Source organism: Ictidomys tridecemlineatus, chromosome 3, assembly GCF_052094955.1.
Source record: "Ictidomys tridecemlineatus isolate mIctTri1 chromosome 3, mIctTri1.hap1, whole genome shotgun sequence".
NCBI classification, from domain to species: Eukaryota; Metazoa; Chordata; class Mammalia; order Rodentia; family Sciuridae; genus Ictidomys; species Ictidomys tridecemlineatus.
Window position 1 is genome coordinate 5,687,435 of NC_135479.1, and position 22,953 is coordinate 5,710,387.

The 22,953-nt window shown below is 56.6% G+C and overlaps 3 protein-coding genes across 6 annotated transcripts in view; 1 reads left to right on the forward strand and 2 right to left on the reverse strand.

Moving 5' to 3' along the window:
- Recql5 (RecQ like helicase 5) overlaps positions 1-15,576 on the forward strand; it is a 33,597-nt gene extending 18,021 nt beyond the window's left edge. The window contains exons 8-19 of one of the 2 annotated variants that reach the window (XM_013361657.4): positions 10,952-11,170; positions 11,413-11,521; positions 11,666-11,702; positions 11,834-11,892; positions 11,970-12,043; positions 12,429-12,522; positions 12,798-12,932; positions 13,249-13,784; positions 13,953-14,043; positions 14,266-14,490; positions 14,702-14,771; positions 14,870-15,576. In XM_013361657.4, the coding sequence (XP_013217111.1) occupies positions 10,952-11,170; positions 11,413-11,521; positions 11,666-11,702; positions 11,834-11,892; positions 11,970-12,043; positions 12,429-12,522; positions 12,798-12,932; positions 13,249-13,784; positions 13,953-14,043; positions 14,266-14,490; positions 14,702-14,771; positions 14,870-14,970 (1,750 nt within the window). In that variant the 3' untranslated portion in view covers positions 14,971-15,576. The remainder of the gene's footprint in view (positions 1-10,951; positions 11,171-11,412; positions 11,522-11,665; positions 11,703-11,833; positions 11,893-11,969; positions 12,044-12,428; positions 12,523-12,797; positions 12,933-13,248; positions 13,785-13,952; positions 14,044-14,265; positions 14,491-14,701; positions 14,772-14,869) is intronic. The other variant, XM_005332565.5, reaches the window with a different exon arrangement.
- On the reverse strand, positions 2,137-9,437 carry Smim5 (small integral membrane protein 5). Of its 3 annotated transcripts, XM_040268447.2 has the most exons (4): positions 9,181-9,437; positions 8,620-8,843; positions 3,185-3,343; positions 2,137-2,723 (listed from the first exon to the last, which is right to left on the reverse strand). In XM_040268447.2, exons 3-4 carry the CDS (start codon positions 3,309-3,311, stop codon positions 2,614-2,616), a joined length of 237 nt encoding a protein of 78 aa, XP_040124381.1. In that variant the 5' UTR covers positions 3,312-3,343; positions 8,620-8,843; positions 9,181-9,437; the 3' UTR covers positions 2,137-2,613. The 3 variants fall into 3 exon arrangements, with proteins under 3 accessions (XP_040124381.1, XP_040124382.1, XP_040124383.1); XM_040268448.2 differs by lacking the exon at positions 9,181-9,437 and having other exon boundaries at positions 3,185-3,348; positions 8,620-8,937; XM_040268449.2 differs by lacking the exon at positions 9,181-9,437.
- Positions 15,577-15,584: 8 nt separating the features above from the next.
- The window catches only part of Myo15b (myosin XVB), a 31,289-nt gene continuing 23,920 nt past the window's right edge, over positions 15,585-22,953 (reverse strand). The window contains exons 44-64 of the mRNA XM_078040983.1: positions 22,537-22,612; positions 22,308-22,426; positions 22,027-22,145; positions 21,811-21,952; positions 21,501-21,612; positions 21,242-21,411; positions 20,689-20,840; positions 20,465-20,528; positions 20,302-20,374; positions 19,804-19,880; positions 18,565-18,638; positions 18,364-18,479; positions 18,165-18,259; positions 17,989-18,066; positions 17,799-17,895; positions 17,506-17,651; positions 17,202-17,317; positions 16,734-16,867; positions 16,465-16,598; positions 16,209-16,349; positions 15,585-16,031 (exon numbers count right to left, since the gene is read on the reverse strand). Of these exons, the coding sequence (XP_077897109.1) occupies positions 15,972-16,031; positions 16,209-16,349; positions 16,465-16,598; positions 16,734-16,867; positions 17,202-17,317; positions 17,506-17,651; positions 17,799-17,895; positions 17,989-18,066; positions 18,165-18,259; positions 18,364-18,479; positions 18,565-18,638; positions 19,804-19,880; positions 20,302-20,374; positions 20,465-20,528; positions 20,689-20,840; positions 21,242-21,411; positions 21,501-21,612; positions 21,811-21,952; positions 22,027-22,145; positions 22,308-22,426; positions 22,537-22,612 (2,295 nt within the window). The 3' untranslated portion in view covers positions 15,585-15,971. The remainder of the gene's footprint in view (positions 16,032-16,208; positions 16,350-16,464; positions 16,599-16,733; positions 16,868-17,201; positions 17,318-17,505; positions 17,652-17,798; positions 17,896-17,988; positions 18,067-18,164; positions 18,260-18,363; positions 18,480-18,564; positions 18,639-19,803; positions 19,881-20,301; positions 20,375-20,464; positions 20,529-20,688; positions 20,841-21,241; positions 21,412-21,500; positions 21,613-21,810; positions 21,953-22,026; positions 22,146-22,307; positions 22,427-22,536; positions 22,613-22,953) is intronic.

The following is a 22,953-nucleotide window of genomic DNA, read 5'->3' on the forward strand; positions in this document are numbered from 1 at the left end:
GCCTCTGAAGTGTCTTTGTGTTTATTTTTCCCACAGTGGGGGTGTAGCTGCCTCCTCTCCAAGCCCCCTTCCCCAGGAACTCCCTGTGCTAGGAGCTGTGTGTCCCGGAGTTGGGCTGGAGCAGCTTTGTTTACCTGAGTGGGCGGGAGCCTGCGTGGCACTTGGCCCAGCAGAGCTTGGGGGGCTCAGTGTTCACCAGGGAGCAGGAGGAGCACGTCTTCTGCAGGCAGGGACAACCTCATATTTGGACCCAGCAGTTTTGTACTGCCTGCCATGGGATAGGAGGGTGCACATAGACTCGCCAGACACCTGTGTGTGCCCTGGTTGTTCACGGCACCTGACTCCCAGCAGCTGGGCTGGGAACTGGAGGCTTTCCTAGCATAATCTCAGCCTCAGCCACTCTTTAGGAGGGCCATTCTTGATGCCAATGAAACCTTGCTTTCTGGAGGAATCGGGCAAACACTGGTCTGCTTCCCAACCAAGTGCTCCCAGGACCCTCCAACCAGCAGTGCTAGGAGTGAAAAATGCAGGGTTCCCCCTCCCTCCCACCATCCTGAGGTTGTTCTTCTGACACCTGGTTGAGCTCCATCCCAGCTCTTCCCCGTTGGGTTCCTCCAACTCATGTGAAGGTCATTTTGAGACAGAGTTTGGGTGTGGGTGTTTGGGCAGTAGGGTTCTTATTATCCTAACTGGAGGATAATAAGAATCTTATCTGTCCTACATCCGGGAGGCCTCAGAGCCCTGGGTGTGGTGAGCAGGAGCTCTGGAGCCAGACAGACTGGACCCAGAGGCTGGCTCAGCCACTTTTCAGCTGGTTGAGCTTGGACATCTAGTGTCACTGAGGCTCAACCTACTCACCTATAAATGGGGATAATAATGGTATCTAAGGCATTAAAGTATTGTGATGATTAAATGAATTGATCTGCATTGAAATGCTTAGACAGCTCCTGGGCGTGGACTAGCCCTCAGTGGATTCCAGCTCTTCATTGTCACTGACCTCAGTGTTGCCGTTGTTCTTTAGAATCCCTTACTTTGTCACTACTAGGGACAGGTGGATTCTTGGGTTTCTTTTCTTTTGGATGGAAACCCTTCCTCCCCAGGCCTTTGACTCAAACCTGCCAGGTGAGTCCTGGAGACCAGGAAGTGGAGCCAGCTAGTGAGAGCTGCTTCTGCCCTGCCTGCCCCCACCTGTGTGGCCTAGATTGCCAGCTAGAGTTAACAGGGTTGGCATCCCCTCTCCATGACAGGGCTCTGCTCTCAGGCACCTGGGGAGTGTGCTGCACAGACCAGATGATGGAAGGGTCCAGGAAATTGCAGACCCCTTTATGGCTTCAGAGGGCTGGTGTGGAGGTGCTGTCAGATGCTCTGGTCCAGCCCCGTTGGCATGTGGGGAGACACATCCATGTGCCTTCTCTCCCCCATTTCTGGGTTTGTAGCTCTACCTCTCAAAGAGAAAGTTAACTGGAGGGAGGCAGGAAGGGGCATTGCCTTTTAGCAGATCCATTCTTTAAAATGGGTCCATGTTGCTGTGGGTTGGTCCCTTGTCTAGAGGGGAGAATAAGTCAGTTCGTATCAATGGAGCTCTTAGAACTATGCTCAGCTGTGCTAAGTGCTAGATGGAGGTCATCTTTGTTTATTCTCATGGTGCACCACAGGAAGCAGGTGCCAGGATGAGCCCATTTCTTCACCAGGGAGGAGACAGGCTCAGAGGTTGAGTCACATAGCCAGTGAGTGGCAGGTGAGGTGTGAGCCCACAAATGGGGAAGTAATTATAGAGAAAACTAGGGACCTGATCTCTTTTCTTGGAGTTCAGAAGTTTAGGGATCCAGGGGTTTAAGCCTGATAGTGTGGTGTGTCCAGGCAGAAGTTATAGACAGTGGAAAATGTTAGGTGGCCTTCCCGGGCCTAGCACAGTTTGGGTATCCATCAGCCACTGCTTGTTAACTGTTGGGTGACAGGAATGTTGCTGTGTCCCTCCACTGGTTTCTTGGCTGTGGAGGGGGACTCCTCCCTGTGTGATTTTCCAGTTTTCATGGGCTTAGGGAGAGCAGTGGCCTGGAAAGAATAGTGGCTGGCCACACCCCTAGAATTCCAGCTCTGCCCTCCTGATGCACAGAGTGCAGCCAACCTCAGAAATATATAACCAAAAAGCTTTTACTTGGAAATAAACAGGCAAATACCAGGCTAGAATACTGACATGTTCCCCCTTGGTTGGGATCCAGTAGCTATTGCACAAAGTCCCTCTGATTGGCTTGTTCCTCTTTGGCATGGATCAGTGGAGCCCCAAGGGCCAGCTCCCCACAGATGTGGGCTGGTCCCCATCAAAGTATGGGGACTCCTGTGTCCTTGTTAAAAAGTGAAGGTCAGCAGAAGACCCAGGTTGGCGTCCTCAGTCTTTGAGCAGTGGACTCCTCCCCAACACCCAGTGTCCACTAGCAGGTGGAGTTTTGTGCGTGTCCCAGCCCTTGTTTCCTTGGTGAGGCTCCAGGTGTCAGCGTCCTAGCATCGGGACAGGGCCAGAACTGGGGCTGGGGGGTCCTTGTCTGGAGGCGTGAGGGCCACAGGGCCAGGCTGACAGCTTCTCCAGCTTCTCCTTCCATGTCTTGCTGTCCCTCAGTGGGGGCTCATGGGCCGCACCTGGACCTTCCTGCCTCTGCGCTCAGGGCAGCAGCAGTGAGTGCAGCAGCAGCTGCAGGCTATCAGCAGCAGCAGCAGAACAGTGGCTGCAGGATGGGAGAGTGGGCCTGAGAAGGTGGGGAAGGCAAGGGTGCCCACCTTCTTTCCAGAGGAGCCCTCGGACCCATGCTAGGGCTTCCCCAGGTCTCGTTTAGTAGTCTGAAAGACCTGAGGGTCTGACGGGGGATGTTGACTGTCCCCTTGCTGGCCCCGAGCCTTGACCTCCTTCCTGGTGTCTCTTCCACCACCCAAACTTCATCTCTGGGTTGAAACCTGACAGTGCCCCTGGGCCCCGTTCCCAGTACTACCCAGCATTGCCCATCACTTGGGCAATGTCAGAGGATATGGAGAAATCCCTTGGTTTCCCACAAGGGGCAACTGCTTTTCCTCCTTATCTGGGGACAGTCTCCACCCCCACCAGCTCTCTAGCTAGCACCATGCTCTGGTCTCTCCCAGATGCCAGGAGGAGCCATGGGGTGCTAAGGAGACTGTGAGTGCCCACACTTGCCTGTAAAGAGGACGAGGATGGAGAAGGCCACAAGCTCCACGGGCTCGGCCTGGGGCAGCCCTCGCAGCTTCTTCAACAGTCTCTCACCCACAGAGTGCATCTCCTGCACAAAGCCAGGGGCTGCCATGCTGCACCAGCTCCTGCTGGGGTTCCTGCGGGCTGCGCTGAGGCAGAAAGAGTGTGCCTGGAGTCTCCGTGGGGCTGGCCGCACACTGAGGCAGCACCAGCAAACCACCCTCTCCCCTGCTGCAGCCCGCAGAACAAGTTTGTCAGGTCTTACCCCTGTGCTCCTGGTGGCTTCTGAGGGAAGCCGGGAGTTAGTGGGGCCCACTCAGTGGCCAACTTCAGCCCTAACCTGGCTGGCCCAGCTCTGGATCAGGGACACTGGGGATGAGTGACATAAAGAGCCTGCTTTGGGGGGCTGCCAGCCAAGGCCTGAGTTGGTGAAGGTTTCTGTCCGCAAGGTGGAGCAACTTTGCTGTACATTCCTTTGCCTTGAGACACTACAACTAGGCTTGGCCAGGATGCTTTGGCTGGCACAGCTCCCCTATCAGTCCCTGGGTCTTTGGGACTTGGGTACCTTCTCCAATGCCCTTGGCTGGGGAGATGGATCTTGGGAGTCCAGCCTATGTTTGCCTTTCATCACATGCCCGGCAGGAGGACGTGTTTATGGGGGTTCTGGCTGGGATCAGTGGTAGTGAACACTGCGGAGAGGAGGTTTGGGGGATATAAAACTTGAGTCCCCTTGGAACCCCCCACTCCCAGCAGCCAGAGTTTTTTGCTGGTACATTGTTCTAATGTGAAGGGAAGAGATTGCACTGTCTGCTCCCGTTTTTGCTAGGGGAAGGGTCCTCTCTGAATGGGATCAGGACTTCCCTCCCCTGTTGGTTTGGATCTGTTCTGGCCTGACCAGAGAGGCCTGTCCATCACCCCCACCTCAGAGAGCTTCTTCCTGTCCAGGGTGCCCAAGAGGCCCAAAGGAGTTTCCAGGTTCAATCTGTTAGTTGAGGCCTGTTGTGCATCAGGGATTCTTTCCCCTTCTACCTCTCCTGTGGGCACAAGGGAGCCAGAGCCTTTTTAGAGAAGGACCAGGGACAACCTTTGCCAGCCAGCCTGAACCGGTTCACCAAGACAGTTGCTTTAATCCTGGGCCTGATGTGGTAGATCAGGTGGCCAGGGGATTGTGATGTACTGATTGGCTCTACTGATTGCCACCCTGCTCCTGGTCTCAACCCAACAGGCAGCACCTGTGCTGTGTTTCTCCCAGCTACAGGGCTGCTCACTGGAGGCAGGGTTAGAACTGTGGGCCATCTGACCTGGTGCTCCATCTGCATTTGGCCTGCTGCCCTCCTGTTGAGCACCTGATGGCAAGGACTCTCCTGCTGGAGCAGCCCACCTGCTCACAGAAGGTCAGACCCCTGCCCTCCTCCAGGGAGTCCCTCTTCCCCTGCACAGTCCATCAGGAACTTGATGGCAGCTGGTGTGAATTTCCCTTCCCCGCAGTAACTGATCTAGTTTTTCCAGCTGACCCTCTTAGAACAGTGTTTCAATCATCCCACCTCCCCTCTTCCTCTGTTTCGTGGGTAGGTCACTTCATCTCTGCATTGACACAGAGATAAGATGCCCACCTTTCCAGCTACTTGGGCCCTGGCCATCCAGCCATACATGGTGGATATGAACACCCTCTGGGTGGGGCCTGGCCATTGCCAGGGGAGTTGAGGCAGCTGCAGGTCTCCTGGCTTAGGAGCTGTCCCCCAAGCACTGCCGACTAGCCCTCCCCAGATATGCCTTTCAGGACTGTCTGTCCTTTACTCTGGGATGTTTCTGGTGTGTCTGGAAGCTGGACAAGGGGACTTGTTGTTTAGTGACAGTGGGGGTAGCAGGCATATGATGGCTCCCTGGAAAAGTGACTTCCTGTCAGAAGTGTGAGGTTCTCTGGCTTACATCCCCTGACTTCTCTCACGCCTTACCTCAGGGCTAGCACATTTCTGCAAAGGAGATCAGACCCCAGTTTGCACAGTAAGAAGCTGCACAGAATCCTGGGATACTGCTAGTCACCCACTCCTACCTCTTTGCTTTTATATATGGGTAACCTGAGAGCTATGTGACTTCTCTGCGGTCACTACTGGACAGGCTCCTCCTGCCCTATGCCCTGTCAGTGAGGGCCCATCTCAGGCTTTGAGCAGAAAGCTAGGCCAGTGCAGCAGCCGTCTAGTGAGGACACTACCCACGACTGGCAGCCCCTGGGCTCTGCACGGTCAGCCCTGATCTTGTGGGCCTGAAGCTCTAACTTCACCACCATGTCACCTTCAGACTGAGGCATACCAGGCTTCTTGAGAGCACACATACTACTTGTCTCCAAAAGAACAGATCTTAAGTCCCTGCTGACTTGAGCATAGTACCATTCCCTCTGGTCAGACCAAATGAGGCCCTTCTCTGACCAAGTGGGACAGGCTTGCACAGGATGGTGGTCCCCTCCCCTCTGGGACCTTCGTGCCATTACCACTCCTCAGGTTTCCAGGCATCTCATCCTTAAAGGAATAATTTGCTCATGGCTCAGAAATGGTCCTGCTTCCCTCCCGTCCGGCTTCATCTGTACTTGGTTTGGCTTTTCAACCTGATTGGCACTTTGCCCACATGGACTAATGTAGCCCAGTGGAGCCACTCCTTAAAAGAGGAAGTGGGCAGGAGATGGGTGGGTAGGGAGAGCTTTCTCTCTTCTATGCCACACCCAAAGACCCAGGGAGAGGTTGTGGGGGAGGAGAGAGATGGCTGTTAGTGAGAAGTGGTGTGGGGACTCCGGGTCCATCTGAGAGTCAGAACTCAGGACAGGGAAGGGACAGTGAGGCCGAAGCTTCCCTGCAGGGAAGGCAGGGTTTGTTGATCAGACCTTGGGCTACAAGGTGGTGTCCTCCAGGGCTTGTGAAGTTGGAAAGCTGCAGACTCATGCCTAGAGGACCTGGTCTCCACTCTGGAAGAAGTTGGTCCACAGCAGCAGTGGGCCACGCATGTGGATGGCTTGCCAACTGGGAGCTGAATTAGCCAGCTGGACTTGGCCATCCTCACTCAGCAAACTGACCCAGGGTTGCCCACAGGATTCCATCTGCACTGTGCACAGAAGTGGGGCTGTTGGGCATGGTTGTTCTCCCCTAAGAACCTGGGGTCCTCTTTGTGTGGCTGTTGGTATTTGTCCATTCAAGCTTAGCCCTATGACTGAGCAGAACAGGCCCACCATGAAAGAGGCAGGAGAGTGGGGGGCAAGCTGAAGGGTCTTGTTCTTAAAAAAGGAAAGAGGCACATTCCAGCGGGTCCCTGGCGTCTTCCCAGCGGGCTATTTAAAGCAAGACCAACAGAGTGCCTGAAGCCTGGTGCCCAATATAACCAGCAGCCGTCAGGTGACCCTGTGGCATGTGTCCCAGCCATTATATTGGAGGGAGCTGCATGTGTTCCCAGCTGTGGCCAGGGGAATGTAGGAGCCCTGGGACTAGCCCCTCTTGCCACTTTACCTTCCCAGGTTTGGGGGAAGAAGGCAGGGAGGCCAAGTAGAGTTGAGAATTATGTATTTTCTTAGTCTTTCTATCAGACTCACCAAACTTTTTTAACTGAACTTCCTGCCTGAGAACCAGAGGAACTAGAGCCTCTCCCACCCCCAAGCTTGTTAGTGCCTCAGTCCTGACAGCCTGCAGGACAGAGAGGGAGGCTGGCAATGCTAGAGGGACTTGGCAACAGCCTTTGTGTGGCATCTCCTGGCAGAGAGAGCCTTGCCATGGAGCAGACTGGCATCCTGCAGGCCAGACAGCTGCCACTTGGTACCAGGGCTTGTCTGTTTCCTCCTCAGAAAACTGATAGTCCAACTCCAGGCTGCCCCGTGGAGGAGAGGCAGTGTGTGCATACCTGATAAGCACAGTGTGCTCCATGGCTCAGGGCCCCGAGGACCTTCTTGCTCAGCCCCCGTTGTTTTGTCATGGTGGGTTTCAGCCACCCTTACCCTGTGGGGCATTATCTTGTTTGAGAAATGGTTCCAGTGAGAAATAACCAACAGTTGTGGGAGATTTGTAGGGTCCAGAGGCCAGCAGAGTGGAGACACCTGGTGTGCACCGTGCTGGACATTCAGCCCTGATTCTGACTTGAAATAGAACATAGGCACTAGAACCTTTGGCAGTTTCATTGCCCCAACCCCATAGCTTCCCAGGACAGGAGGTGGACTTCCTGCCATCCACTTTCTGTCCCTGCTTGGACTGCTAGAAGGACCTCATCCACCTGTGTCCAGTGGATGTAGGGCACCTGTCTGTTGGGGTGTCTTAGAGATAAGACACCTCACCATTATGCCCTTCCCTTCCCTGACCTGATGCCTCAGGTACACCCTGGCCTCCATCCAGTCCCCTCCCTTTGCCACATGCTTCCTGTCTCCAAGCTAGGCAAAGCCCGTGGCCTCTCCTAAGCCCAGGACACTTGGCCTGATCTTCGCTTTCCACTTTTCCCTGGATTGTTTTTCTTTCTTGCTAGATGCCAACTTGTTTGCTTTGGGAAGAACCATCTAGGGGTGTGGGAGACTTTAACTCTGGTGTGAGGACAGGGAGGCAGGAGGGGTAAGTAGCCTCTACTTGTAGAGCCCTTCCCAGGAGGGAAGTGCTCAGTGCTGCCTGAAGAACCAGATATCTGTCTCAGGGTCACAGCATCTCTGTGGTGCCACAGAGATCTGAATACCTATGGTCCCTCCCCAGCCTCACATCTTTCATAACCATCTCCCAGCCCAATGCTGAGTTTAGAATCGGGTGTACATGGCTTTCAGTGTTCAGAACTCATTGCCAGAGGGAGATCTGGGGGCTCCTGGGGATCTAAGTGGGCCCAGGGACACTTCCTTGGGCCAAGCCCTAAGTGGGAACATCTGATATTGAGTGAGCCAAACCTCCAAAAGAGATGGCAGCTGATGTTCTTGTCCAGGACACAGGTGGGCAGAGCTGCTTGAGGTCCTGCTGCATCCCCGGGGGGGCTGTGAAGTGGCTGGACATACCCTGCCCTGTGCCTCCTCCATTAGGGGAACCCAGGAGGGGAGGACTTGGGCCTAATCCTGGGGAAAATGGGGGCTCAGTGGGCATGCGTGGCGGGGCAGCCAAATCCCTCTCCAAAGCCCACTGAATAGAAAAAGCTTAAACTGACTTGCAGAGTCAGCAGCCTGGGCCCTCTGCTGCACAGCAGGCAGCAGGGCAGCACTTGGGGCAGAGTCCCCCACGCTCCCCTCACAAAGGTCCCAGGGGAAGGGAGAGCTCAGGTGCACAGGAGACGTCGGATTTCCCTGTGAGGAGGTGACTAGACGCGTTCCAAGACTTTCCTCTCCCTGTTTGTGGTAGATGTGGCCCCCCACCCCAGTGCAGGAGACCCTGGCTGTTCCCTTGTCTTCCTTTCCCCCCTTCTCTGTGGCCAGCACGACTTACCTGGAACGTAGCTGTTCCGGAGGCAAGAAAGGGAGCCCGGATCAAGGTGTCTGTGTGCCTCCCCTCGGGCCCCTGGCCACCACCTCGTATATCTTTCGTGCACACTGGCCGGCCGCAGCTCCCCTGGGCACTCCTCAGCACGAGCTCCTGGAGCCTGGAGCTCCTCCTTGAGGCTGACAGCCAGCTGCTGTCCCACAGCCTCGGCTTTTTTGTTGTTGGTTGTCCTGGAGATGTAAGTGTCAAATTACCGTCGAGAGGGGGAGCCAGAGGGAACCCTCTCTGGAGCTTGTCCTGCAACTTCTACCCAGTGGCTTTCCTTGCTGGGGAAGTGGGCTTTGGGATCCTCCTCCTCCTCCCCTTCTCTCCCCTCCCTCTAGCCAGTGGGCTGGGCCTGGTTGGCTGGTGACAGGTGCTGGGCTCTGGTTCTGAGTAGATGACCCAGGGGCTCATCCTCTGCCCTCAGGGAAAGAGGGTGGAGCAGTTTTCCCTGCCCTTGGGCTCCCCACTGCCGCCCTCAGGAGTGTTTTTCAGGCCTGTGTCCCCAACTCCCACAATTTGTACCTTGAGCCACTGTTCCTCCCTTTGGCCTCTCCGAGGAAAGAAAGTAAATAGTGAGGGACTGCTGGGCTACCCCAGCAAACAGGCAGGCGTTGCCAGCAGGCCACCCAACACCCAGAGGTGTCTTGGGAAGTCTTAGGGAATCCTGGTGTCCTGGGAGTGGTCTGCTTGCCCTGTGAGGGACATCGAACTCTTCTTAAGAGGAACGACACTGCCGATTTCTTTCTGCTTAGCTTTCCCCCGCGGACTCCTGGCCCAGCTGTCAGGGATTGGCTCCACAGCCCAGTGGCTGGGGCCCTCTGACATTTGGCTGGTCGTGCCACCCAGCAGACCAGTCTCCTGGGAGAGAAACTGACCCTAGCCCTGCAGTCAATGGAGCTCTTTGAATCTGAACACAAAACCCCAGTGAGTCAGGGCTTGGGGGGTAGGGAGGAGGCAAACCGCTGTGGCCACACCACTTGAATGCCTGAGCCTCCCAGAGACAGACAGGCAGTCACTGTATAGACAAGGGGACTCAAGTGGAGGTAATATGTGTCATATTCATCCAGGGCTGGCAGGAGTGGGCATGAGAGCGCCCTCTGGTGGCTACCTGTGCTGTCTGGCTGTTCCTATTTACCTTCAGAGCTGTGTCCTCTTGGCTAGAGGGTGACCTGACCCTACTGCTTTGGGAGCTAGTCACATTCAGCTTTTGTTCCTTGAGACTGCCGTTTGAGAAGACTTCTGGTTAGAGCATCTGGCACCAGCTATTCTTATCCCTGCGATTAGTGCCCCAGACAGCCCTGCCTCTGCTCCAGCATCCCCTTTTGGGCTCTTCTACCCTGTGCTACCTTCTCAATGGCAGGAATGACTATTGTAACTACCCTGATAAAGCTATGGTTCCTTCCAGGGCCTCTGTACCTGCTTAAGGGTTGGTGGGGCCTCAGTCTGGGGATTGGAGCAGAAATAGACCCTGCTGGGCCAGATGGAAGCTGCTGTCTGTTCCTAGATTGGGCAGTTACCCCAAGAGGGCCAAGACAGGGTCAAGGCAGTGGGGGTGAGGAGGGGACTCCATTGAAGCCACATCTCCTTAGCTGAATGCTCACCAGTGAGTCAGTACAGTGCCGGCCCTCAGAACCACCTGCTTGCCAGCTCTCTCGATAGTTACGCCTTGTGCAGCTCCCAGTCTCGGCCTGGGTACAGTAGGCTGGGACACAGGCTTATCAGGGTCCACAAGGAATAAGCATCAAGAGACAAGCAGAGCAGAGTGTTGAGGCTAGAGTGGGGCCCTCTCCTACTATTCCCTCCCCTTCTGACCCAGAGAAGGGTGGGAAGTAATATTGTATCCTAATGCCCTTCAGAGCATCCCTTCTCAGTCCTCACACAGCTTGAGGCCAGCGTCCTACTGCACCATTTTATTGAGAACCTGTAAGTTTTAAAGCCTTGGTGGCAGAGCCAGCATCTGTATCAGAGCCTGAACTCTTCCAAGGGCACCTACTGCTGGAGGATAGGGTCCCAGGGGCCAGGGGAGTAATAGACAGAATAGGGCTTATATCCTTGCTCTTGGGGTACATATATAGATATGACCTTGGAGAAGCTTCTTCCCTCACTGTCCCCAATTATACAATGGGCAAAATCAAATATGTCTTGTGAGGCCCCCATGAGGTGGCACGTGTGAGATGCCAGGTGTGGTGCTGGACAGCGACACTCAGCCAGTATTTGGAGCTGGGGTGAGCAAATGCTAGCTTGCCTGGGTCCTCATCTCTTATCCCTCATCTCTTTGTATTGCCTGCTCCAGGTGCCGCCATGCTGCCATTGCCAAGTACTTTGGGGATGCTCCGCCTGCCTGCACCAAAGGCTGCGACTACTGTCAAAACCCTGCTGCTGTGCGGAAACAGCTGGACGCCTTGGAGCACAGCAGCAGCTGGAGCAAGACCTGCATCAGGCCCTCCCAGGGGAATGGCTTTGACCCTGAGCTGTATGAAGGAGGTCGCAGGGGCTACGGGGGCTTCAGCAGGTCAGGAGCCATGAAGCCAGGGGCCCCCCAACCCATTGGAAATAGTCTCTCATTCTCCTGGTGCTAAGGCCAGACATGGTAGTGCTGTGGTTTACCCTCCTGCCCTATGGACTAGGTTGGGGCCTGGACCTCAGTGTTGCCCCAAGCTTCCAGGGCATGAAGGACATCATGTTCCACCAGCAGCCTGAGTGGTCAGGACAGAACCTCAGTCCTGAGTTGCTCACAACCAGCCTTTTTCCTAGGTATGATGAAGGTTCGGGAGGCAGTGGTGATGAGGGCAGAGATGAGGCCCACAAGCGGGAATGGAATCTCTTCTATCAGAAGCAGATGAGCCTGCGCAAGGTGAAGGAGGTGGGGCCTCAGCAGGGAGTCAGTGACCCATGCAGCATCCCAGGTGGTCCTGTCTTCACCCTCTAACACCCTTCCCTGGTCCTGGGTGGGAACTGTCCTACAACAGGGCAGGATGCCTCATAGGCCCTTTATGCCATCTTCCAGGGCAAAGATCCCAAGATAGAAGAATTCATACCCCCAGGTTGGTACAGAAATGTTTCCAGGGGCTTATGGGCTGTGCCCTGGGTTGGGATGGTGGTTGTCTTATTGGGGTCTTTGGGGACTCCAGAGAGCAGGAAGTTGAATGGAAGAAACCATCCTTCCTCTCCCCAGATGAAGATTGTCCCCTGAAAGAGGCTTCTAGCAGAAAGATTCCTAGGCTCACTGTGAAGGTAAGAAAGGGGCAAGTCCTCACCTGCCCCCTAGGACTCTCCCCTGAGGCCAGGTGACAACTCCCCTCTCCCTACAGGCCCGTGAGCACTGCCTGGGTCTCCTGGAGGAGGCTCTGAGCAGCAACTGCCAAGCCACAGGTTCCAACAATGGGTGAGTGTCCTGAGATCTATGGGGCCAGAGCAAGAGCCAGCCTTGGGGACAGAGGAGATCTCTGAGCACTACTTCCTCAGGAGATTGTGGGCAAACCTCACCCCCAGGCTCATTTGGGCAGCCCCTCGTTACACCTGTCCTACTTCAGAGTCACCCAGTCCCTACAGCCCCCCCCCAGGGGGCAGGTGTGACCACACTTAGGGGCTGCCAGTGTCTGCTGAAGACCTGTAAGCCATAGGGTACCCAGAAAGTCCTGGTTGGAATCCCTGTGCCTGTCCCCACCAGGTCCTGAAGGTACCCTGCAGTCTCTGTGTAGGGTCCAGCAGGAGATCCCAGGGAGAGGTCTTGGGCCCACCAGACACCTTGTGTTCATTCCTACCCTCAGAACAGAACTCCAGGCCCAGGCCGTGCAGCTAGAATATGAGACATTCCGGAATGCCAAGATGGCCAACCTCTACAAGGCCAGCGTGCTGAGGAAGGTGGGCCCAGGGCAAGGGGCAGGTGGGCAGGGCACATTCACTGGATCAGGGTAGGAAAGGGCAGGCTATCTGCTAGCCCACTGGCCCCAAGAGCCATTTATAAGAGGAGAGTCTGGCTTTCTGGGCCAGCTGGAGATGTTTCTAGCCAACTCTGTAAGGACTGCAACTTGTCCAGTGTCCAATTTCTTCTTGTACCTCATGGGAAAGGAAGACCTGGGCTGGGAATATAGAAGGAGCCTGTAGGTACCATGACCTCCCTGTCTGTCCCTGCCCAGGTAGCTGAGATCCACAGAGCCTCCAAGGATGGACAGCTCTATGACGTGGGAGGTGGTGCCAAAAGCTGCAGTGGCCAGGCTGAGCCCCCAGAGCCCAATGAGTATGACATCCCACCAGCCTCCCATGTGTACTCGGTGAGTGACACTCTGGTGTGTGTCCGCCCCAAACTTAGGCCCAGGAAAGGCCCCACTTCTTTGCCCTCAGTAGAGCACATCCTCTTGCACTCTCCTGGTGATGCAGCCCTGGCCCTGGGTCCCCTGGAACAGCTCTGCTATGCTAGCTGTGCTTTTGCCAACTGCAGCCTCTTCTCCCATCAGCCTGACTTCCAAATGATGTCCTGTGCAACTCCCACAGTCTTGAGAGCCCCACCCCAACAGCCATAGCTTAGAGCAATCAACAGTACCCTCCAGGGGACCTAGAGGTCTGAGCCTTTCCTCTTCTTCCTTACAGCTCAAAGCCAAGAGGGTGGGAGCTGGCTTCCCTAAAGGCTCCTGCCCATTCCAGACAGCCACTGAGCTGATGGAGAAGTCTCGGACTCAGGAGTCTTCCCAGCCTGTGCAGGGAGATGAGAAAGAACCCCCCAGCCAGCCCTCTGGCATCCAGGATAAGGATGTGAGTGAGGGCCTCCCTGGGCCCAAAGGAGAAGACCCTGGAGGTAGTGCTCACTGTGCAGGGCCCTCTGCTGAGAAGGTGAAAGCCTCTTCCAGGAGCAGTTCAGTCACCAAAGCCCGGGCCAGCAAGAAGCAGCAGCTCCTGGCCACAGCAGCCCAAAAGGATTCCCAGAATATTGCCCGCTTCTTCTGTCAAAGGGCAGAAAACCCACCTCCGCTCACCACAGCCCCAAGGGCAGATGGTGCCAGCCCCTCCTGTGGGAGAAAGCAGGAACCTCTGATGACTTCAGAGAAGTGCACAGAGGAAGAAAGTGGACTCCGGGGATATTTGATGGACCCTCCTCAGACTGAGGCATGTCCCAGTGAGGGGCCAAGGTAAGGGCATAGGGAAGGGCAGGAGTGAGGGCACAGTAGTCATGGGGTCCTATGGACTTTGCCTGGCAGCATCCCCTCTACTAACTGGGCCTCTGAAGTTCTGATGAATCTGTTGGGCTGAGGAGCACCTGGCCCTGGAACTCTGATGTTGCTCTTCCCTCCGGCTAGCACCTGCCCTCTCAAAGACCAGGGGTTCCCTGAAGCCCAGCTCATCTCCCCAAAGAAGACACAGACCGGCAAGCGGCCCAGATCCCAGCAGGTATCATCAAGGAAGAAGCACGGGGGAATGGAGGAGGCCTGTGGACAAGACCAGGAGTTCTGGTCAGGGGTTCAGGAAAATCATTACTTCTTTCTATATCCCAGGAGCAGATGGGACAGGCTAGAGGGAGCCACCTGGTGCTAAGGCACAGTCTTCCAAAAGGAGGGGTAGGAACCAGCGAAAGGGAACCCAAGAGTGACCTCTCACTGTTGTCCTATCCAGGAGAACCCAGGGAGTCGGGCTCAAAAGAGACCTCGCCCCCAAGCCAAGCCCTCCATCTTAGCAGAGGTCAGGGGCAGTGCCTTGAGCAGTGAACAGGGTACCTTGAATGCCCTGGCCCAAGACCCCTGCCAACTGTCAGCTCCTGGAATCTCCTTGAAGGAAGCTGCAGATGTTGTGGTCAGATACCTTACCCCCTTCTACAAGGATGGCAAGTTTGCATCTAAGGTAGGGTGAGAAGGGGAGCCTTGCCCTCTCCAGGCTTAGGGTAATGGGTGGTTGGGGTGGGTGCCCCAGAACCAAGTGGGGCAGAGCAGGCTAAGCCTTCAGCCAACACCAGCATCTGCCCTCCCTGGGCCTGCCTTGGTCATGGCCATGAGTGGCTCCAGGGCTTGGGGCAGGTTCCTGTACTCTGTTCTGTTGCCCCTCTGCCTTCTAGGAGTTGTTTAAAGGCTTCGCCCGCCATCTCTCACACTTGCTGATCCAGAGGACCTTTCCTGGAAGGACTGGTGAGCACCATCATGGCCAGGGTTGGGAGGTGGTGCGGGGTTTCTTTGAGTAGGAGATCGGGCCTTACTTATTACAAACTCCTGCCCCAAATCTGCAGTGAAGGAAGAGGCCCAGAGCCTCATCAAGCAGTTTTTCCATGGACACACCCGGTGCGAGAGTGAAGCTGACTGGCACAGCCTGTGTGGCCCACAGACATGACCCCACTACTGGCTGGACAGGGCCAGCATCCTGCCCGGACTCCATCATGGACCAGCCTGGGCCTCATGCAGAATTGGGTAGCTGGGCCAGCCTGCTGGTGCCTGGGGCACCATCTTTCTCAGGGTCGTTCCCACTTCTAATCACACCTTGCTTTGGAGATGGCCCTAGACCCTCTCAAATCTAGGCAGAGGCCAGAGGTTTGCCCAGCTTTCTGCCTGCAAAGCTTGTGGCCTTTTTTAGAGCCTCCTTGCCTCTCCTGACCCTCATGGCTGGGTTTTCTGGGCCAGATCCCCAGGTTAGAAGGGGAGGGTGGTGTGACTGCTACCACGTTAAGAGGAAGAACGAAGGGTCCTCTATCTTGTACTTAATAGGATGGGTCTCAGCCAGGAGTAAAGCCCTCCTCTCCAAGGTATTGGGCCCTCCCAGGTGCTCCACACCCGCTTCCCTTGAGATTACAGGTACAGAACTATGGGGAGAGGGCAGCTGCCAGGCCCCCCCCCCCCCCGCCCCGGCTAAGCTCCTAATCAGGAAGGACAGGCCTAACTGAGATGTTGACAAGAATAAAGTCCTGTTTGTCAGCACATGGCACGTGCACACACACATACACACAGGCCTTTCCTCAGGAGTTTTATTTCCTCAGCAGCTGCTTCTTCCAGGCCTAGGTTCATGCTGACATTGAGCCTGGGTGGCAACATGGGCCTCTCCTCCAGGCTGGGCAACATCAGATGCCTGGACTGAGTTCCTGCAGCTCTTCCCTTCCCCAAGCCCACCCTGGAGAGAGTGTGGCTAATTTTATTCCCAGTTGAAGTCACTGTGGCGTCCCCTGCTTCAGCCTTCACCTGGGCCAACCAGGCTGTGCTGTGGTGGGTTCCAGAGCAGAGCCAAGTGATGAAGTCCAAACCAGAATGGCCTGTAAGGCGGACCATCTGGAAGAGACCTGGGCCAGGCAGAGGCTGCTGCCTCTTCTGTCTAACCCCAGGCCCTCAGTTGAGGCCAGGCCACTAAGTGGAAGATATACTGTCATCCAACAGGAAGATGATGGTGTTCTGTAGCTCCTGGGCCTGCTTGGGCAGAGGCTCGTCAGCACTGGGCTTCCTAGCCAGCTCCCATCTGCCCCTGCCCACACCACTCCTGAGCAGTGGGCACTGCTCACAGTGCAGTGGGTCCCACTGCACACCAGGGCTGGTTGGAGGCACTCATCCTCCTTCCAAAGGGTGACTGAAGTCCTGGCCACTCACCTGTGGCAGCTCCAACCAGATGGTCTGAGGGCTGTCGGCCAAGCCATAGTTGAGTTCCAGACCAGGGGGCCCTTCCTCTTCCAGGGGACTCAGCAGGCGGAGCCGCTGCAGGTCCTTCAGGGCTATGGAGCAGCACAGTTTCTGGGGATTACAGAGATGGCAAAGCTTGGCTCTTCTGGGGTGGGGATTCAATCCATAGTGGCAGAGGAATGGCCCTTGAGTCCTGGGCCAGCACCAGGGCAGGAGCTTTGCCCACCTGGGAGCTGGGGTCCATGAGGATGAGATGACTGCGGTTGAGCCCCAGGAGGGCAGGTCCTGGGAGGACTAGCTTGCTCACTCGAAGCACTACGTACACAGTGTAGCCAAAGAGGGGCAGCTGACTTGTGGCCTCTGTGAGTGGAGAGGGCCAGGCAAGGGTTCTGACTTCAGGGGCCAGGAGCCTGCCCTGCTTTGTTCCCTGGGGCAGGTAAGGGCAGGCAGACCCCCTCTAGCCTCCACCCCATGACCCCCTTGCATCAGACCTACCAATGAAGCTGATCTGTGCTTCCTGGGGGCTGTGTCCTTGTAGCTGCCTGAGCTCCTGGCCCATTAAACTCTCTATAGTTGCCATATTCACCTGCCACTGTAGAGGCTTTGGTATATAAGCCAGTAGGTCCTGCCTAGGGTACAGAGCTGAGGTCAGTCAATCCCACCACCAATGACCACCTGGTGTAGGGCTGGGCATATGGTGCCAGGTAATAGTGCCTACTGTGGGTAAGACAAGATCATGCACATGAATGAGGTGAGGGCATCACCCTGGAGAAGCTTGGGGTGGGGTAGAGAGGTCAGATATCCACTGCCTTGGCTGTTCAGGCCACTCTGAGTAGGGCCAGGAAGGATTAGTGGAGTGACCATCGCCTTGGAAGAGGGAGTGGGGTAGGGTCTGGAGGAGAAGCTCAGGCTGGTGCTGAGGTGGGTGGGGACACAACAGGTGTGGGGGCCAAGCTCACATACCCCGAGGGGGGGCTCTTTCTGGCCCTTACAAGGTGCTGAAGGGCAGCCAGCTGGGCAAGTTGGTGTTCTGCCTGGGCGCTGGCCATCAGCTTCCCCTGTAGGTAGTCCCGCAGCACCTGGTGGGGACAGGGCCATGAGGGGGGCAGCCTAAAGCCCCCAGGAGCTCAAACCCTTTCTGCCAGCAGCCCCTTCCAGCTGCCATGGATCCAGATCCTCATGGAGAAGGGCCCTAGATGTTGCCCAAGAAGATTCCGCCCCCAAGCTGTTACAGCACTGGATAGCAGCCCCAGGAGCGGGGACTGACCTGGCCATAGTGGGTTTTGATGTAGGTGGGATGATTGAAATGCAGTGGGGTCTCCCAGCCCAGCCGCCGGCTGTGCAGGCTCACATCCTGGTGCACCATCACTCTGTTGAGGTACTCGTGGGGCCACAGGGGACGAACCAGCTCACCTACATGGGGAGCGCAGGTCAGACTTGCCTACAGCCCACCCTGCCACCCCAGCACAGAAGCTACCTCCTGTGAGCAGAATGGCCCCCAGGTGAGGCTTCCTCCCCAGATCCAGCCTGGCTGCTCTTCCCTTTTCTCCCTGGACTCACCTTCCCCTTTGATGAGAAAGAGGGCAAATTCTTCCACCTCCTGGGGGTCCCTGATGCCCATCTGCCCACACAGCTCCTCCAGCACTTCTCCTGCCACCTGTGCACGGTGATGGGACTATGATGATGGGAGAAGGAGGCTGGGAGCCCAGAGCTGAGGCTCAGGGCCTCTTCCCTTGGCCCCCCTGCTCACCGTGAACATGTGGCCATTCGTCCTATAATTCACACCGCCGGGCAGGTGGACCACAAGAAGGCGGACTGCGTGCCCTTTCTTGTGGAAACAGAATGTAGGCTGAGTAACCAGCAGTCAGTCCCATACTGCCCCCTAACCCAGGGAAGCCACAGAAGGCATCCACCCACTCCCAGTACCAAGAAAGCCTTCATTTCAGCCATGGGGGGCAGCTGTTGACGCCCCCCATATTTGACTGTTCGCTGGAGGTGCTCCTGGCTGGTCCGGGCAAGCTCTGCAGAGGGGCCATGGTGAAGGAGGTCACATGTGTCTAAACCCCTCCCCAGCCAGTGGGTTCCCAGCTTCCAAAGCCCCTTCCCCTTCCATTCCCACCAGCACCTTGGCTGGGGCCTGAGTCCTGCAGGAACTTGGTCACATAGGGCATGAGCGTGGTGGATGGGGGGAAGAAGCCCGAGAGGAGACTGAGGAAGCTCCAGCCCCGAGCACAGTGCTCCCTGTGGGGCAGAAAGCCTGGGCTGCAGGTGGCTGGACTACAGTGCCATACTGCCTCCCTGAGGTCCCACCCCTGTGCCCACTCACGGCTGGGGGTGTCCTGTGACCTGCTTGATAACCTGGCAGTACATCTCATCCCTGAGGTCTTCCTTGCTGCACAGCTGTGGAGACAAGAAGGGCAAGTAGGCAGGTCCACAGGGTGAGGGATGCGTGGGGTCTAAAGTCAGGAAGAGATTCTGGTATGGTCCCAGGCAGGGGCCCAATCAAGGTGACCTCCCAGTGGTCGCCTCTCTGTCTCAGCAGCTGGAAGTATATGAACAACTGTGTGTGTGTGTGTGTGTGTGTGTGTGTGTGTGTGTGTGTGTGTTGCTGGGGATGGAACCCAGAGCCTCCTGAGGTACCATATCCTAACCCTGGTCACCTTCTTTAAATTGCTTTCTTTACCTGCTTCTCTGGTCTGTTGGTCATCTTTGCTGGATCCACCTGTCTCCCTGGCCTCCACCACTGTGATGCCCTGAGCCTCTCTCTGCACCCTCCCTGATGGTCTCAGGTGCCTGCCTCTATCTAGACTATATGCCCCCTTGAATCCCAGACCCCTTTAATCTGAAGTCTGAGTTTCAGACCTCACATGTCCAAAATGGACCCTCCAGAAACCCAGACCTGCTCCTCACCAGAGACAGTCCCTGCTCTATCCCCTTGCACCCACTACAAGCTTGGGCAAGGGGTGTGGGCTCTGAATCTTCCCCTTGTCCCTCTGCTGCTGCCTCTGATCCTGACTAGCACCCTCTCATCTGGGATCACTGCAGTAACTTCTTTTGCCCTTAAACCCCACAATCTCAAGCAGTAGGAGGATGGGAAATGTAAGCCAAGTCTCTCTTCAAAACCCTTCAGTGATTCCTGTCAGTACACCATCAAAGTCCCTGCTGTGACCTGGACCCATGTACCCTGCCTGTCCCCACCCCCTCCCACTTCTCATCAGAGTCCAGCTATGCTGCTCTGTCGGTGCTGAGGTGCACAGCCTTGTCACAACTGTTGCGCCCTGCTCTTCCTTCTGCCTCCATGTCCTGTCTCTGTGTACACATGGCTCACTCCTCCAGATCTCTGTCACAGAGCCTTCTCCCTACAGCAGCACTGCCCCTGCTGGGCCACCGCCTGTTGGGTTCACAGCCATGCTCCCAGCAGATAGTGGGTGTGTGATACATTTGATTGATTAAAAGGAACAGTAACCAAGGGGAGGGGATCCTGTTGAGGCGCAGGCAGAATAGAAAGAGGCCCTCAGGGCTCAAGGTGTCTGCCCAGCCTCTAGCACACACAGCTCTTCCATACCTTCAGCAGGTCATAGAGCAGGTCCATCTCCTCCTTGCCCCGTGGCTTAGACTTGTCCCCCATAAATTGCATCAGAGCTGCAGGCAGGATGAGGAGCGAGGTGAGCTGGGTTGGGGCCTGGCCTGGCTCATGCCGTCGCTGCATGGGCCTTCACCTGCCATCTAATGCCTCACTCTCCAAATGCCCATGTGCTGGGCAGGGCAGCTTAACCAGGGAGGAAATGGGCTCAGGGAAATCACATGGGTACCCAAGGCCACACACAGCACAAGCTGTCAGCTGGACCCATCCACTGCCTTCCAGCCTCGAACTCCAAAAAACCCACAACCTGTGGGTGAGAACACAAGTGGGGGAGGACCCTGGGGCACAGGAACCACCAGCAAGCACATCCGACTTGGCAGACTGGGGAGGAGCCAGGTAGAGCTTAGGGAGGAAGGGGGACCAGGTGTGTAGGTCCAAGGCACTGTCGACATGGGGACCCAGGATGCCCATACCACTCACCCTGGAAGCCCGCCACAGCCTGCTTGCTCATGTCCTCATCACTAAGTCTGATGAGAGATTCCTGGATGGGAGACTGGCAGAAGAGGCTCAGCTGTGGGTCTTGGACCAATGTTGGTCAAAAGGCAGAGACACTGGCCAGATTCCTCCCCACCTGGCCCCTTACCTTGGTGTACTGCACCAGGCTGGTTATGACGTTCCCCTGGGCACTGCCACCTCTCTGGTCCAGCCTATGGGAGACACAAGAAAGGACAGCCCTGCTTGCTTGGCTCACCTGCCCTTGTTCTAGGCTATGGAGAGGGTGGGCACGCACCAGCCAGGTGGCTGTGGGCTGGGGGTTTGGGTTGGGAATGCTGGGGACAGGCACAGGGGTTGGCCCAGGGCACTCACAAAGTTGAAGGCTTCCGGAAGTAGTGCAGGGCAAATTCTTGCATGGTGTAGTTGCGGGAGTCATTGGACAGAGAGGCATAGGCCATGGAGGAGGGCAGGCTGGTGGCCTCTGAATCATCACTGTGTGCCTGTCTCCAGGGGCGAGCAGGGCGCTGGGAGCACAGGAAACCTGATGCCACCTGAATGCCCACTAACCTGTCCCCAAGGCCCTACCCAGCACCAGCCCCAGTCCCAGTCTTGCCAGACCCCAGAGAAGTAACACCAGAAGCCAAGAAAGTCGAGACTATTTATTGAGAATCCTTGATAGCTGTGTTGAAATAAGCACCATGTGGGAGCCAGAGGGTTAGGTCCAGCCCCTGCTACGGGAGGTTTATAGACTTGCTGGTTCGGAAACAAGGAAAGAAGGCAAGAGAAGGCAGAGAAGACAGCAATGCACCAAGCACTGACCACCAGGCCACTGGAGGGCACAGGAGGCAGGCGGCCGCTGGGGCAATCACACTCTCCTTCTTTGACTCTAGAGAGCTCTTGCCTCTGCCTCTCCTGTCTTTCTCACCTCCGAGGCCCTGTCCCACTGAGTGGGACCTGGCTCTCCCAGCTGAGGCTGACTTTTGCGCCGCCAGCCGTTCCTCTGCTCAGGGGAGGGAAGGTAGGGAGCAGCAGCCGGCTGCACCATGTCAGCAGGAAAGAGTCCAGATCGGCCCCCGGCAGAGCCAAACTGCCAGCCTAGAAGGCATACCCAAGACAGTGGCTCACCCAGATGGCCGCACCAGCTTAAGCAGGCTTCGCCAGTAGATGCCCTCCTTGGGGAATACCTGGCTCTAGATCAGCCACTGGCAATAGTTTGATGAGGTCCCCACGGTGGAAGCTTAGGAGGCTGTGATCATCAGTGATGTAACTTCGCAGGGCGATGACATAGCCAGAGTCCTGTGGGCAGGTGGGTGAGCGAGCCAGAAGCAGCAAGCCTGCCCACCACGCCTTCTCCTCAGTTGACCTCCCCCTCCACCCAGCACCCTGGAGTTCCAGGGATCCAGCCTAAACCCCCAGTCCCAGTCCAGGGAAGCCAGAGAGGCCGAGATACAAGATGCAGGCTGCCCTCTGACCCAGCACCCGGCCTGCACTTACCTTCCTGAGTTCACTCAGGAACTGATCCACTATGGCCTTGATGGCCCTGGCCCGGGCTGTGTGCAGCACAAGCTGCTCGCTCTTCAGAGACAGTTCTAGGGTGGAGCTGCCCTGGCACTCCACACCCAGCACCTCGGCAAAGCTACACACAGATGGAGCATGAGCTGGGGGTCATCTTGCCACCCCACCCTCAGCCTAGGCTCCAGGCCAGCCCACCTGTATGAGCAGAGTGTCTTCAGCTGGTCCAGGTGAAAGCTGGGGCCTTGGGTCACCTTGAGCAGTTTCAGCCCTCGGTGAGAAACACCTAGTAGCTGCACGTCGCTGCCACTCTCGCCCTGCCAGGAAGGTGGGTGGGTCAGGGACAGCTCCTGGAGCCTGGCACTGCTCATTCCCTGGACCTGCACTGGGCCACTGGCACACCTCCCCCAGCACTCATCCCGCCTGTGGAGGGCCCAGACTCAGGGTGCAACCCTGGCCCTCCCCACAGCCCCACTGACCGAGACAGGGAAGATGCGGGAAAAGTAATTGGCCCAGTTGTCCCGAGCGGCCACCACAATGCGCTTCTTGACGCTGTCTTCGACAGTGGCGAGAGAGTCCAGGCCCACCTCCAAGTCTCCTGCGGGCAGGTCCCTGATCTCAAAGGGTTCCTGTGACCATGTCCTCCCTTGGGGCCAGCCCAGCCCCTGGCACTCCAGCTCCCGGATTCCAGTGTCCCTGCACCCATACCCAGCAGGTCTTTCATCTTGTGCCGCTCGTCCTGGGAGATCCGAATGCAGGACTCAGCAAAGGTGTCCCTCAGGATCTAGGAACAGAGCCAAGTGGTTACCACCACAGGTCCTGAGGCCAGAGCCCACCCCAGAGCAGCCATGGACATACAGGGAGGAAAGACTGGAGGGCCCAGTGGAGGACCAGGAGGAGTCAGGAGGGACAGCGGGCTCCCCAGTCCAGGCAGCTCCCTGCCCCTTGCCAGCAGTCACCTGCTTTCCTACCCTTCGTCTCTCTGTCCCTCCCCCACTGGTTGCCACTGTTGGGTCAGCTGAGGCGAGCTGCCCTAAAGGAACAGAATGTGGCCAGAGGGAGAAAGGAGGCTACTTTTTGGGAGCAAAAGCACAGCCCTAGGAGCATCCATAGGTGGCAACACAA

What these genes read in the sequence shown, in the direction of transcription:
- Smim5 (XM_040268447.2), bottom strand. Translation starts at nt 3,311, where the DNA reads ATGGCAGCCCCTGGCTTTGTGCAGGAGATGCACTCTGTGGGTGAGAGA. An exon ending in CATCCTCGTCCTCTTTACAG is followed by an intron (nt 2,724 to 3,184) that starts GCAAGTGTGGGC and finishes CCCATCCTGCAG; the next exon opens with CCACTGTTCTGCTGCTGCTG.